General features: G+C 32.4%; 1 protein-coding gene across 42 annotated transcripts in view; it reads left to right on the forward strand.

The window, feature by feature from the left end:
- KCNMA1 (potassium calcium-activated channel subfamily M alpha 1) overlaps positions 1 to 16658 on the forward strand; it is a 467608-nt gene that overhangs the window by 262426 nt on the left and 188524 nt on the right. For 41 of the 42 annotated variants that reach the window (XM_068688932.1, XM_068688931.1, XM_068688934.1 and 38 more), the window contains 2 exons: positions 11381 to 11474; positions 14100 to 14211. In XM_068688932.1, coding sequence (XP_068545033.1) covers positions 11381 to 11474; positions 14100 to 14211 — 206 coding nt within the window. Of the gene's footprint in view, positions 1 to 11380; positions 11475 to 14099; positions 14212 to 16658 lie in introns of those variants that run through there. The other variant, XR_011098420.1, reaches the window with a different exon arrangement.

The following is a 16658-nucleotide window of genomic DNA, read 5'->3' on the forward strand; positions in this document are numbered from 1 at the left end:
AGTGCTGCTATGTATTCATTTTGTTATATCATTGTATTCCTCTTCTTACATTGACATAAAATGGTTTTATACCAGGCTTGTGATAATTCATGTGAGCAACTGCTACAGGTGTTGGCAATACCTTATTCCATTTGTTAATGGAGGTGAAGGGACTGCTAAAAAAGAATCATGTACTGTCATTAATCTAAAGGGCTTTGTCTTTGCCATTGAAAAAAGTCACTGTGATTGAGACTGTCAGTCAGGCTCCAGGCTAGTCTCCTTGTCTGATAAGTTGAATTAGGAAAGAGTTGAGTTATTTTTTAAATTGTTCATTTAAATTAATTATGCTCTTTTGCAAAGTAAATGTTTTTTTTTTGTTGTTGTTGTTTTATTTATTATTTTTTATTTTAAGCGAGTCTTTCATATCATCATTTTGTCTTAAGAATATGGTAATCTGCTCTTAAGACTACTGGTAAATAAATAGGTCCCACAGTTGGAACAGCTATGATATTAAAAGTTCCAAGCAGAAAAACTTACTAGGTTGTAGTTATATCCACCTGGAAAGCAGGTGGTAGTGGAGGTCAGAAAAAACTGTGTATGTGTGCATTTCTTTGAAAATTATGTATGATAAAGAATTTCCAGGAGTTCAGGGAGGGGAAAAAAAAAAAAAAGTGATAGAAAGGGCTATCATAAATATTTATATATGTTGGGAGTAAATGTTACCTTAACTACTCTGGAGTTGGTTTAAAGGTGAAAAATTTAAACTTACACATACTGTGATGTTCAGGATATAGTCAAAGATATCAGATGGTTACTCTTGGTAGCTAAAAGGTTAAAAGGTTTTTGCTTCAACTCAACTTTATGTTATTCCTAATAAAGTGGAGTAAGAATATGAATCCAGACTTCCCAATGATAATTTATACAAATATTGGCTGTATAATAATTTGGTTTGGGAGAAGCTGAGTCACATGATCTTGTTTCATAAGAAAATTCTGGTGAGATTTGTGGCACCCAAAGCATATCTTAGGTACTAAGTTACTAAGGTGCTTTAAGGACTGTTGTGTTGATGGGGTGGATAAGGCTAAGTCCTTTTGAGGAATGAGAGAGAGGAAAATCTAAAATTATTAAATGCTTGTGACTACAGTGTTTTCTAACTTTATTTATTATTATTATTATATTTTATGTATTTATATATTATCTATTATATATTATAAAATATATTATATATATTATATTACTATCATTATTATATTTATATTTTCATATATGCCTTTGAAATATGAGACAATATATCCTGCCTGGTGTAACTGCGTATTAGGGTATATAAAATTACAATTAAAAAATATAGCCATAGTTGTACAGTAATAATAAACTTGGGTAACAGTTATACGTGTACTAGAAAGCATGACCAAAAAAGCTGGCCCAGTAATGTCAGATTTGTCAGAAATGTCAGATTTCTACCACTTTGCAGTGCTTTTGGATTTCATTGCTCCTTTATGTCATTCACTGACATTAAAATCAATAGTATACCTTACGTTCGAGCTTATAACTAATCATTAAAAATGAGATAGTAGCCAGTTATTTTTATTAATTAAGGGAAACAGGAGGCAAATTCCAAAAACAACAGTCAGATGAATGAACTGAAAATGAATTTTAAGGCTTCACTTCATCTGGTACTCTTCTCATTTTTCAGATAGGATAGTTGAATCATAGGCTGAAATTTTCTTAAGAAAATATTAGAGTTGTTTGGTTTTTTTTTTTTTTTTTTTTTTTTACGTACAGTAATAGCAAGGAAGAAGCATATGGAAACAATCCTCAAAATTATCTGGAGGAATCTAATGTTTGTTATGTATCAAGCAGAAAATCAAAACTCAGATATTGTTTTTATTTGTTTGTTATACAAAACAAATAAAAGATTTGTTGATATACAAAAGCAAAATGATTAATAGTCTCCAAACTGGAGTAGGTCAAGTAGAAGTATGTTCTCATTTTTGAAGATTGTAACTGTGTCTTTGAAGAGTGCAGCCAGATGAGGAAGACTTAAAAGCTGCACAGCAGCATCAGCAGAGTAGAAAGACATAAATCACTGAGATGGAGGAGTAGTTCAAGTTAGATACCAATGATGGTTGGATGTTGAAAGCTTCAAGCTTAAAGGAAAGTACGTGTGGTAGTTTCAAAAAGACAGCAGCTGCAAAACAGAGTCATATGAAATAGGGCAAGAAGAAAATCTCAGAAAGTCACCTATTTCTCCTTCTGCTGGAGTGTCAGGTGGCTATACATATATTTATTTCAACAGACTCTTAGCTAAGAGTTCAGTTGTTTGTAGGCCCTTTGCTCTCCTCTTCCTTTCTGTAGGAAATGTTAGAAATTTCACATATGTGGATCATTGTGTTGATATGTAAAAACTAGAAATCATTTATAAATATCCAAGGGACTGTAAGTAGCCCATAAATCCCTGTGTGAAAATAATTATTATTATTCTAGAAGCGTCATATAAAATGTTTGCATTTTCATTTCACCAATTATTTTCTGTTTTCTGGAGTAAACAGCTACAACTTACTATTCCTTGCCAGACTTTGATAAAGAATATTAAATAGCATCTCTATATTAAATCATAAAATCACAACAGAAGCAATAAAAAAGGGTCTAATTACATAGTAGAAACATGCAAGATGGCCAACTTGAATAAATAGGGTATGCAATTTAACAGAATTACCATAGCAGAGAGAACTAAAGAGACTTAATAAATTTAGTCAAAAAGGTTAATAATAAAATGTTAGTTGAAACAGTATACTGGAAGTTTTCTTTTTAATATCCCAGTAATTTCACACAAAAAACCTTTAATTAAAAATGTAATCCCTGGAACTGTTGCTCCATCATTCTTTTATAATTGGGTTTTCATCAGTGAGATTGTTTTGTCAAGGTAATGTAAGACCATTTTCAATTGCCAGTGTTCTCAGCTTTTGGTAAACAATTAGTAAATCTAATGCAAAGTAAAATACGATCCATGTAGCTATGTGGTTCTCAGGCAAAGCTCTTCAGACGCAGATATCTTGAGCAGGGTTGAGAAATTATTGAAGTATTTTGCAAAAAAAAGTGAGTACACCTTAATGAACATTCAAGGTTATGGAGATTGACACTGGGCTTTTTACTTATGCTTATTTTAGCACTCGCTTTCTGAAACTTTAGCTGTACTGAAGGAATCTTACTTTAGCTTTTGTTTTTGCAAGTCAGTAATTGGAGAAGACATATGCTGTGAGTAGTACTCAATGTACATTCTGATGGTATTATAAATATGCTGTTTTTAGAGTGAGAAATTTAATGTTCTGTAGTTCCCAGTAATTGAACATAAAAATGAGAAGAAAAGTTTCCTGTAGTCATACTTCACAATTTTAGAGTAGGGGCCAAGGAAGGTAAGAGTTGGATTTTGCTTGAATTTTGTGGTAGGCTGCCTTATATTTTAAAAGGACAGCCAACAGAAATGTACTTAAAATTCATGGAAAACTTGAATAAGAAAGATGAAGTCTTGGAAACAGTTATACCGGGAAGTAGTTTTTCAACCAGGAAAGACATGATATTGCAGAATATCGTCGTCATATTTAGAGAAGCACAATTATTAAATTATTTGCCTTATTTCTTATTTACATCTTTTTCACAACACAGCTCTACCAAAACACAACAATTACATCACCACTGATTTTACCAAGTTTTATTAGTTCACATAGATAAAGTAAGCAGTTGCAAAGTTACTTATTTCTGTCATTAGATATGTTGTCAATCACAAATAAGTCCTTAAAAGTCAGAGTTATGCTAGGGAAAACCTGAAGCATCTGAGAAGGTTTAGTATACTTTTGGTTCTGCAGTTGTACCAACTTCATTTCACTCTTCATGCATGGATGTGACAAAAATTAACATTAGTAGTCCCTGTATTTCCAACCAGAAGTCCTTCTTTGTCTCACTTTCTAAATTATTTTTCCATAAGAGACTCTCAGATTGCAGCCTATTATTCTGTTTTGTGATCTGTGCTTGTTTTCTTATGTGAAATTTATTTTTTAACAATTTATCTCGTGGAATTTGACAGAAGAAGAAATCTCCATGACTGGGTTCTCATTGCTAAGTTTCAACAACTTATTATTCAGTTGCATAGCCAATTGTTTTCTGCTAGTTGGAAGAAGCTTAATTTTCTTCATGAATGTGTCAGCAAGCATGCACTATGAAACTAATACTATTAAAAAAAATTGAATCTGTCAAAATTATATTTTAATATAAATATATTTTTATACATAAAACAAACGAACATTTAGAGTAAAAAGTGCTCCTCCTCATCATGAGAGAAAAGTAAGTGATTTATAAGGAAAAACAGTATGTCTCTAACAGTGGTTCTCAGAAAAAAAAATTACTAAATGATTCTGTTGTACCAGTTGATACTGGTTGATCTGTTTTTGCTGTTGCTTATTACTTCTGATGGCATATTTTTTGGAAAAAAGAATGAAGAAACTTTTTAGTTTTACCCCAAATTAGTCTAAAATTTGTCAAGGTTTCCCTGTGGGCTAGGGATATAATAGAGGAGTACTTAATTGTAGAAAGTATCTTTAGAGCAGAGGGGTCATGATGCACTTTTTAAATTAGATTAGAAATAGAAGAAATAGAAATAGAAATTGTAGTGCCAGCTTATGATCTATCACGTTAAAAAGTAACAGAAAATGTTGTGATAGAAAGGTAAAGGTAAATAAGGACAGTTACTTGCATTGCTCCTGCTTTTGTGTGCACGTGTGCATGCATTTGTGAGAAAAGCAGTTATCTTTACATGCTTGCAATTTTATAAACCAAGCAAATGTCTCAGAAATCTTTCAAGATAGCTTTATTTCACATTATTTGGCATTTCATCTTTTATCTTGATCAAATTTATATTTTGAAAATTTATTTTTAAATTGAGCAAAGAAGATGCTGGGTGTTGATGTAATTCTAAGACATGGTTTTGTAGTGTTTATGAGCCTAACATGAATAATACATTTTGAAAAGGAATATGTAAGAGATGCATGTGGAAGCAAAGTAAGGAGGCCACTTCACATACAGAAAAGGCAGGAATGGAGGTGAAAACAAAGAAAGGTGTGGATTAATTCAAAATAGTTTGATTGCATATTGAAACTGGAATTTTTAAGACTGCGAATCATGGTTTAATTCATTATGCAGAGGTCAGTTGGAACAGAGAATATGAAAAAGGCACTAGTTGAAGTCAAGTGTATAAGAAAGTCAAGCATGTAAGATACAGGTATATAAATATACCTATACTTAAATATAAATATAAAGATACAAGTATATAAATATACAGGAATGTTTGTCTGAAGCTTTCTGAAGGAACAGGAGGAGAAAGTAATAGGCAATATGGAGTTTAAACATGAAGATGCTACAATAAATTGTTTGTCCTGTGAAGGACAGCCAAACACAGTCAGTATCTTAGTTATGAGTACAAAAACAGAAGGTGCAAGATTTAACACTGAAATGGCTGGGAGAAGAAAGTTCTCTGCGTATGTGTGTGCATAGGAGAAACAGAGTTAATTTTAGAAGTAGGAGGTTAAGTGATCAAAAATAATTGTAATATATTATTATAATTGACAAGAAGCTATAGGAAATTGTCACAGCATTATCCTTGACTTAGGGGATAACTGTCAATAACATTCAGTAAGAAAGGGATTGTTACTCCTTCACTTAATACCTTCAGGTATACAAAACTTAGAAAATACTGGTAACAAAGAATGCAATGGGCCTATGGACTTTTATTGATCCCAAGTCTGTGACAGCAGATTACATTGCATTTCTGCTAGGGTTAAAGTTAGTTCTTGCCTTCACATTTTTCTGATTCAGCTGACTGCTCTTCTCTCTTGGGCGGGGGAAAGCTTAAGTTTTCTGAAAAAAAAAAAAAAATCAAGTTTTTTAAATTAGTATCTTTCAGTACTAATTGAAAATGCTTGCAGCAAAGCTTCCTTGGTAGATGACATCATGTCAAGTGAGAGTGAAGTAACTTAGAAGACATTTTCCATAAAAAAATAATGAGCTTATTGATGTTATAATTCAAAGCCTTATAAACTGAATCGCTTTCTTATAATTAGAAGGTAACATGAATTGTAAGAAAATACTTTTTCTTTCTGTTACCCTAACATGGTTAATAAAGCCATTGAACTAAGAGAGGAAAACCTGTTATGCTCTTTGTCACTCTGTGAGATTTTAGACAACTTCAATTTTTAGTCTCACTGATGTATTATAATTATGATATTTATTTCACAGGGATGACGCTTGCTAGGTATCCATCTATCCTTAGAATTTTGCTATATGTTCATACCAGTTTCTGTAAATAATATTTTAACTTCTCATTCCCTTCTGAGTAGTACAACTAAACCAGAGTAAAAGGAATAGAAAGTATTCTGCACTGAATGAACATTGTTTATACTAAATGATACACCTGTCTTTTCCTATAGTTTAGTCTTAGTACTATGTCACTGAAACAATAAGTTAATCACAACACCTGTAATTTTCCATTCCTTGTACAGTTAAAATATATATATTAAAGGGGTGCAAAGGAACACTATCAAATTTGTGACTTTTTTTTAATTATTTTTTTTAAATTCTAAATCTTGTAGCATTGGTTTTTTTCTATAAATAAATTTGAAGGAATGTGGAATTATAGGGGAGCTTTCACAGAAAATAATTGAGAAAAAAGGGTGATTTCAGACAAAATTATGAACAAATAATTTATATATCCAATTAATAAGTATTAATTGCATTCATTTTAAATTTGAAAATGGCAAGTGAGTGGAATGTCTTTAAAATATATGATACTAAAGAGATTCTAAATGTTGGGTGGTTTCTCTCATTTATTTATTTGTGTTGGTTATATTTTAGCCATATCTACTGATATTTCCTCAAAAAAACATCCCTTGATCTTAAAATTCACTGTCAATGGACATTCCTTCTGATAGAAAATTAACATTGTACCATATTTTCTTATAATGGTCTACTGTGCAACTGAATTTGAAATTTATTTTTTCTTAGTATCAGATAATTTTACTTCTTTCTCTGTTATGCTAAGGTTGTAATGACTTTTTTTTTAGTTCCAAATTTTTCAATTTTTCATTCCATTTAATTAACATTATTCATTATATTTTAGCTTATCTAATTTCAATAATGGACTTAACTTTTCCTCCACCATTATTCAGAAGACAAATTTGATTCCAAAAATTAAGATCTTAAATTAGGACGTTTTCTCTCAATTCTCTCAATTTCTAGATTTTCAATAACTTCTTAAAGTTCCAAATTTATAGAAGCTGTGGTGCAATATTAACATTAGTAATTTCCTAGTTACAGCACTTATTTTCCTTTATGGACTATGCGTCGTTGCAAAACACTTTTTTTCTTCAGAATGCTTGCTAATTTGCTACCAGAATAATTTGACTTAGAATTAACCTCTTTTATTTCAGTGCATAACTATTTGCACCCAGATTAAAAACTGGCACTTATGCTAGGCTTGCAGGCCTTGTAAAAAACAAAACAAAACAAAACAAAACAAACAAACAAACAAACAAAAACAAACAAACAACAAAAAAAAACATTAGGAATAGATGGACATCATGTGTCAAAACCAGAATATTTTTTTCACCAAAAAAAAATACAGAGATGGAAATTACATACTGAGTAGTTACTTCAAGTACTGAATTGGGTAGGCACAACATTTTCCATTGCAGTGGAGAAATTTTCAGGTAAAATCATCCAGGTAGATGTCACTATGGTGTCAAAACTGGTGTAAAGTCTGAATGAACATAGAATTCCTTCCCTTTGCTTCTGTCTTAATGGCATAGTGACAATGGTTGCAGTGTGACACGCGTTGATATGTCATGCCTTATTGATATAAGCTACACAGCCCATTTTTAACTGCAGCTCAAAGCCTTGTCATCTTTACTTCTTGTCAACATTTAGCTCCATCTGTGTGAAGTTAACTTTCTTAGTCCTCAGTGAATGAATTTATGCTTATAATGCCTCTATAACTGGACTTTGTGAGTGCTACTGTTGCTGTAAAAATGCAGTAATAATAAACAGAACAAGCGAATAAAGGTAATGTGAAACTGAAATGAGTAGTGGTGTTGAAAGAGCATAAGAGGAAGGAAGAAAATTAACAGGGGATAACCCATATGTATGACATATATATGACATATATATATATGGCAAATAAGTAAGGCTCTGTTTTTACTGCAGATTAGGCAAATTAAGCCCACTTTTATATCTCTATATGCAATTTATATTGAATGGTAGCATGGAGCATAGGGTTGCAGCAGATAATTTGATATAAACATTGAGATGAATAAAGCCTCAAATCAGGCATCCCTTGTGGGATATAGTTTATTACATACAGAGATGGCAGGGTAAAGGGATATCATAGTGCTTCATAGATTATCAACAGGATATCCTTATACTAAATGAAATAAAATTGGCGCTATGACTTTGGAAAAGACAAGAAGTCATCTCTTTCAAAGGCAATACCATTGATGGCCTAAAAGGGTGAAATCCCATAGGAAAAGACATCTAATTTTAGTAAAGAATAGGAAACACATTCTTTGCCCTGGAGATCCTAGCAATATGTTGCCTGTGAGCATAAGAACTATAGCACTTTTGGTTTGAGAAAACTTGGTGCAAAGGGAAGTTTCAAAACGACTTCCTTTCTGCAGCAGGCTGAATGCTGCAATGATAAAGCTTAGTGGTCTTTTTTTCTTTCATTCTTTTTTTTTTTTTTGGTCTTTTTTCTTTTCTCTCAGCCCATATGCAAGCTACAGATGAAACTGAAAAATCCAAACTGAGTAATATCACCAAAATATAACTTGAAGTACAAAATGTTATGTGTCCTGTGTATAAGTAATAATTTATTTAGCCTTAGTGACATGCCTTTCTGACATAATCTTCATTTAAAATAAAGAGGACCACAGAATCACGTAATTTTTCAGGTTGGCAAAGACCTCTAAGATCATCTACCCCAACCTTTAGCCTAGTACTGAAGTCCATCACTAAACCATGCTACTAAATTCTACATCTACAGATTTCTTAAAGATCTCCAGGGATGGCGGATCGAACACTTCTTTGGGCAGCCTGTTCAAATACTCCACAGCTCTTTCAGTAAATAAATTTCTCCTAATATCCAACCTAAATTAACCTAGGATAATTTAACCTAGTTTAGGTAATCTAACCTTGGTGCTAGATTTGTGTTTGTTTTGTAGATGGATAATTTAGAAACTGAAAAAGAGGGATGATATCTGAAATGAAGGATGTTTTACAGAGCGAGAACTAGCAGTAAGACTAGCTTACAAAGGGCTACTGATAAACAGCAGTCCCAAATCAGGATTATGATTCACTGTTAAGTATTTTGCAAAGAAGATGACAGTGTATTAGATTATTTTTCAGATCTTGCAGTTTTCTGTAAAGGACAATAGCACAAAGGGAGAGCAGTTAGCTGCAACCTTAGCTGACCTTATCTAACTTTTACGACAAGTACCAAATCACTGTGGAGAGGAAGATAATGAAGCTATCTTTATCCCAGTTATATTTGTACAATTTCATTAGCTTCAGTGAATGCCTGCAGCTTTTACAGAAACTTAACCTGAAATCAGGGGTCTCAGCCTCTGGGTTGGTACAAGATTTTTCATTCTGGTTCTGTGGCATTTTCTGTGGTTTCTGTTGATAGGGTGCATAGGATGATAGTGACCTTATTTTAACAAAATGCTTTCCTCTCAGTAATGCAGTACAGAAAATGAGGATGTTGGATTCTCAAATTACATTCACTCTTTTTGTAGCTAAACCTGTATTTGTGAAGTACAAAATGCTATTTTCTGTCCTATATGTTAACATTTGGCTTCTCTTAACTTCTGCCTGCTTTTCTAAATCAGTTTTATTTGATCTATAACAGAAATGTCTCATAACTTCAATGTCTTTATAAATAACTTTTTCAACATTTTAATGTAATTTCCTGTATCACTGAAGTTTCTTAAAATATAAAAGCTATTGTACATCAAGAAGAATTTTACTGTGTGCATTCATGCATCTAAAGACAAGAGAGGGCATGCTGTATTTAACTTGTTTTGATCTGTGATGTATACGAGGAATGGAAAATTTGGCTGCATGTGTAATGACCTGGTAGCCCGGGTAATTTCCTTTATGCCTTAAATTAGGTAACAGACATTCATAATGCATAGAATCTTGCTTGTTGAGCAGTCTAGCATTATATTTGCAGAGCTGCAGCTATATGAACTGGTATTACAGTCACATTCAGTGATCTATTTGACCTGGGAAGCCTGGAATTTCTTCTTTCCTGAAAGAATGTTTTCAAAGGTTCCAAATGATCTACATTTTAGTTTTATACTTTATTAGTCATTGTGAATACATGATCATTTGCAATATATGTGTATATATATGTATATATAGTGGGACATTGTATATACGTAGTATATACATCAGCATATATTGGGACATGACTTTCACTTCAGTCTGAATTCAACACTGTTCTGTGGCTTCACCATCCTGTTCTACAAAACTCACAAATAAATCACTAATCACACTCATGGAAGTTATCTCCTTCCTTAGATTAAAGTATGTTTATAAAGTACCAGTTTGTATAGAGTATGCTTTGGACTTGTCCCACTGTTAAATAAAGCATAATATAGTAAGCTAGAATTTGCAATGGCTGCCTGACACACAGGAAGGTATTTAATTAACCTGCATGCATAATTAACCCTTAGAGTACTGCTTCAAATTTCTCAATTTATTTTGTTGTTTAATTTTACCAGTGGGCTATGCTCCTTTTCTACTCAGCTCGTAGTACTGTCATCAAGTACATAAGTAGCAAAACAAACAAACAAAACAAAACAAACCCAAATCTTACTGTAAGCAAGGGATTCTACAAAAATAAGTGCCTCAGATTGCTAATGGGTAATGTATTTCTAAGCAACTTTTTTTTTTTTTAAGGTTTTATGGTACAATAAAAATTAAATTAAAAGATGTAATATTTCACTGTAGCTGTGTGCCTGTTATGTTTGTTCCTAAAGTGTACTGGGTATGTTCCTATAGAAAGAAGTCAGTTCTTTAAGGGTTAATGTGGGGTTAAGGAATCCTGGGTTATTTTCCTGCTTGTCTTTTATTAAATTTATTTGCATGTTAATTTTCAGATATTACCTGAACAGGTAAATATTAAGAGACTAACTGAATGAATGAAATAATTCATTTGAAATGCTTGCTTGTCTCTTGTAAACAACTGGAAAAATAGAGATTTGATCAAGTTTTTTAATGAAATGCATAGAATTCTCACCAGATTAGAAACTCATATAACCACAATTTACTTTGATTTATTATTTTTTTTTTCAAATAGCCCAATAGAGTCCTGCCAGAATTTCTACAAAGATTTCACGTTACAGATCGACATGGCTTTCAATGTGTTCTTCCTACTCTACTTCGGCTTGCGTGTAAGTAGTGTGTCTTTGATAATATGCATCGGAGAGGGAATATAAATATTAGATAGGAAACTCTTTGAAAACAGACTGACTTTACAATGACTGAACAAAATTAAGCCAAGCTCTAAAATGTATGAGCAAAGCTTTTGGTTAAGAATATTTAAGAAGTAAGGATAAGTGTATAGGATAACTAAGGAAACCAATAGCTTATAAGCTTAAACTGTTTCAGTATATTGTAGTATGACAGAAAGCGAAAAGTATTATAGGTTGGTGCTGGTCAGTAAAGTCAAAAGTAGTTTCGGTCTTCTCAGTGAGTGTGAATACTTGAATTATTCTTGTGCTGTATTCAATCTGTCTTTGGCATTTGGAGTTGAGATAACAGCTGATACAGCTGCTATAATCAGTTTTATGAACATCCATTTTCCCAGACTGATAATGAATACTTTGCAGAATTGTAAAATACCAGTCAATGTGCTGAAAAATATATCATTAAGGTTTCCTTTTCACTTTCTGAAAATCCACTAATGCAGTTTCAGCAATTCAAGTGTTTCCATGTTTCCTTTTTCCTTTCCTTCTTTCCTTCCTTTTTCCTATGGCTTCAGGACATGGAGATACTCTTTGAGGTTAACTGGTGGTTGATAACTGGAAAATAGGGGGAAACAAGGCATAAAACATAGCAGAACTATGATGGAAACTTTATAAGAGCAGAAAGCTTGCCCCATTGGCCTTTAAATTTCATACAGACGTTGTCTCATGTTTTTCCTTTGCCCATTTTTCTTCCAAATCACAGGAGCTCATTTTTCTTTGTCACAGTGGCAGTTTAGCTCCCCCTATTTCTCTTCAGACCAACTTAACCAACTTTTTCTGGTGCTTCAGTGAGTAAGTCTGTTGCACATCTGGGTTATTTCATTACCCAGACTAGGTGCAGTGTCTATCCTTTAATTTAACAGATAAATTCCTTCAGTATTTAAACTACTATATATGTATTATAAGCTGCATATAAACATATATAATAAACTGTAATTATTCAGTGTCTCAGGAGCTTCTGTAGATGTCCATGAGACCTTCAGTATAGGTTGACTTTTTGACGCTGTAGATTCAATGCATGATACATATGAACTTCCAAGAACCCTGTATTTAGAAGTATCCAGATACTTTTTGAAGTTTGTGTTGGTGATAAGGTTGTATGTTCTTACAAAGATAATTAAAATTACATATTGTCTACCTAAAGCAGTAATTTAGGCTACGTTATGAAGAAGCAGAGCACAACAGGAGAGAATATACTGATGTTAATACTTGCACACTGTGAATGTGAGCGGCCTTTATGGAAAAGCGCTATGGAAAGATAAAATGCTGATCTGAATACATGTTGTGAATTAAGAAAATATCAATCTGAGATCTTGAAAAACTTTGAGTTCCAAATATTCTGACAACTTTTAAATTCAACGGAGGGGAAATCAAAGATTTTGATGAAACTGGATATTTTTGCTCAGTTTTCATGCTGAAAGTTTGATTAACAGAACGTCAGTAGTTTTTCATTTTTGACTTTTCTCCGAGGCAAGTTCTGTTCTATTGTCTGTTTCCCTTCTAAGTATGACTTTAACATTCTTGACATCAGCAGAATCCATTTTCCAGTATTTTATCTAGGATTCTAACAAAGTTGGTATGCACCATAAACATTTACTGTTAAAGTTTTAATGTAATTGTAGAAAAGGGGAAAGCTAATCAGATGGAATACCAGTACAGGCTTTGAAAGAAAGTGAACTGATGTTGTCTCTAACTCAGAAAATTGTTTTAAAATATGTAATATTTAAATATAAATATATATTTAAATATATATTATTAATTAATATTATAATCATTATTAATTGTACATTATATTATTAATTATTAATATCATTAATTTATATGTAGTATTTATAAAAAGCTTATGTTTTAATCATTACTTGAATGAATTAGTTGTTGAACCTTGTTTAAGCAAGCAAGCATAAATAAGCAAGTTCGAACTATGATGTTTGACATCTGAGTTTCCTAGATTCCTTAGACTGATTTCATATTAAGCAGGGACAATGATCTCTTCCACAGCACAGTTCACAGGACTGAGGTCTGGTTGCTATCCTGAATTATTCCTTGTAGGGTTCAGCCTGGTAATTAGCTCTCTCTATAGGATGATTATTCTATCATCTCTATAGGATGATTATTGGATCTTTGGAAATATGTGAACAGCAAATACATGATGGGACTACATGTTTGGAGTGCTAGAGCAAAGGTGATATAATTTCAAATGTTTTATACCTACCTACACTTTTCTTATATTACTGATACATTGTTAATAAATGTGGAGGAAACAGTTTTTTACCACAGATCTTGTACCCCATCACATATATGTTCTGCTTCTTTAGTCAGAAGAAGAAACTTCACTTTAATCTAAGCATGGTTGTGAAGCAATGCACAATACAGGCTTGTCAAAAAGTGATGCCATTTGTCTTGTCTGCGCTGACCTAAAAACATCAGTTACTTCTACGCTAACTTTGGAATCTAATATTTTGGAGTGGAAAACATTGCACCCATTTGCAATCACCATGAGTATAACCTGATTCTTCTCTCTCTTCCCCTCTTTTTTTTTTTTTTTTGCAGTTCATAGCAGCCAATGACAAGCTATGGTTTTGGCTAGAAGTTAACTCAGTCGTAGATTTCTTCACGGTCCCTCCAGTGTTTGTGTCAGTATATTTAAACAGAAGTTGGCTTGGTGAGTAAAATAGTTTTTCCTTTTAATAACTGTTATAAAAATAAAGCTGCTATAGAAACAGTTTGGCATATTTTGATAGAGGATACCTTCATCTTGTGGCATCATGGAAGCAGAAGAACAGTACCAAAGTTATTCTTGCAGTCAATTTGCTATTTCAGCAGACAGGGGGGTTATGTTAGAAAAAGCACTTATTAAGTTCATTTCTTTCTCAAATGACTAATATAATCTCATACTGCAACTGGTGTTGAGGTCCAGCTTGAGAATACTTACATCAGGCTGTTTTTACAAAACAGGGGAATTTAGTGTAATTGTTACAGCTTACAGTCTGATCCAGACCATTATTTACTTAGCTCTATTGTCATTAGTAATTTTCAACAATGAAATCAACAAGTTCTCTTCACATTTTACACCAATATAGCTAAATTTTAAATCATCTGAAGCAATATATTTGGGTAGACATTACCAATTTTAACCTTTGTATAGAAAAGACCACTAGGAATTCATGAGAAAAAAATATGCCACACATAAAAAGGATTGCAAAAAGAAACAGAGAAGAAAAAAATCAATTAAAAAAGAACACATATAATTCACATGTTAAGTTTCTTGTACCAAGTCCATATTCCTTTCTAGTTATGGAAAATTAGGGTCAAAATTGGAAGTTTTTATTTGGGGACAACATAGGGAACCTTAACATTTTTCGGTTCAATTTTCTACAAATACAAGCACTCACTGTCCCTGAAAACCAAAGGGAGTGGTCAACTGGCATGTTTCACTCATAAAGGAAAATAAAACAGACTACCTTTTATAGAAGTATAATATTTCCAATTTTATACAGAAATGTAAAGATAAAAATAATGATCTATGATTCAATGTTTTATGAAAGGAGTGTAATAGATTGTATAACTATGTTTGGGTCCACACTATACATTAGTTGTTAAAGTTGTTTCAAAGAAGAAAGCAGTAATACAGCCAGGAAATGTGATTACAAATCCTCATATAATGAGTGTCTTCATCGTGTTCTTCTACTTTGTGTGTAAAACTAACACTTTTTGAAGAAATTGTGATACAGTTCCATATTATATGATAGAAAATAAAATTCAGAATAAGTTATGTTAATAACAAACGAAGTTACCCTTAAAAGAAAATTGCTGATTTCACTAGCTGTCACTCAATCCTAGATTGTTTGTGGTATGTGAATAGGATATGTTTTTGTACTTGAATCTGCCATATTGGTTTCCCAGAATTTTCAGATTTAAATAATTGGAGATGAAGGTGATCTAAAAGTAAAGACTGGAAATTAGAAAATGAATATGAAATGAGAAAATAGCGCACGCACAAAAAAAAAAAAAAAAAAGGAAATGAGGCCAAGAGGTAATTATTTGAGATGAACAGCATTTGTGATTGCACAACTGACAGACTCATGGTTACATGACAATCTGACAGTACCAATAAGAATAATGAGAGACCTTGAACACTTTAAAAACTATCAAGGAGAAACTTTTCATGATCTATGTCATTTTACAGGCAGAGTTAAGTGTTGTACTTATATTTATTTGTAGGTTTGAAAGAATTTTGTTTTTTTCTTAATTGCACCAATGTCACTTTTCCTGGATTTCTTGTTTATAGTCCCACTTCACCTGTTTTTTGACTCAATCCTTTTAAGACATTTATCACCTGCTGAGACACATTATTATTATTATTATTATTGTAATATGTAGCTGGATTAGGAGTGACATTTACAGTGTTTAATCTTTGCACTTCCTTTCACTGTGTCTATTCTATTCTAGAACAATTTTTGCTTAAGGGAAAATTATCCTTACTAAAATATTTTACTAGTTAAAAAAAAATGTGAATTATTGGAGTCTGTGACAAATGTAATTTAGACCAGAAAGTTGTTATTTTGTGATGCTGTGATGAGTTTTTAATCAAATACACAGAAGTGTATTAAGTAAGACTGTCTGTTCTTTTACACTTTTTAAAGAGACAGCTAAATTTACCCTGCTGAAGCCAAATGCTTGGGACATACTCATGGAAATATGGAAAGACAGGAATTGTGGTTGAAAGGAAAAGAGGGTGTTTTGAGTGATATACTTAGTTTCAGGTTAGGTGCCCACTTTTCCTTTTTCTTTTATATATTTTTGTAATTGAGGGAAAAATGCTTATCCAGAGAATGGTTCAAAACATGTAACTTCAAGTTTCTGCTCCAAGTATTGCCATGGGTATAGGAATTACGGGGAGTTTAGCCTTCTAGTGAGGCTAGTAAATATGGAGTGCTTAATGTTAGGCAACACAAAGACCATCTAACAGGTTCAAAATTCACTCTATCCCAGCAATTCTTTGCATATTTTAGGAATCAGTTACTTATGAAGCAGGGTTCCTTTCTATGCCCTACATTTCAAAATCATTCTGGAGCCCAAATATGATAAAAATAAATTTATCTGGAATGT

The sequence above is a fragment of the Anas acuta genome, chromosome 7, assembly GCF_963932015.1.
Source record: "Anas acuta chromosome 7, bAnaAcu1.1, whole genome shotgun sequence".
NCBI classification, from domain to species: Eukaryota; Metazoa; Chordata; class Aves; order Anseriformes; family Anatidae; genus Anas; species Anas acuta.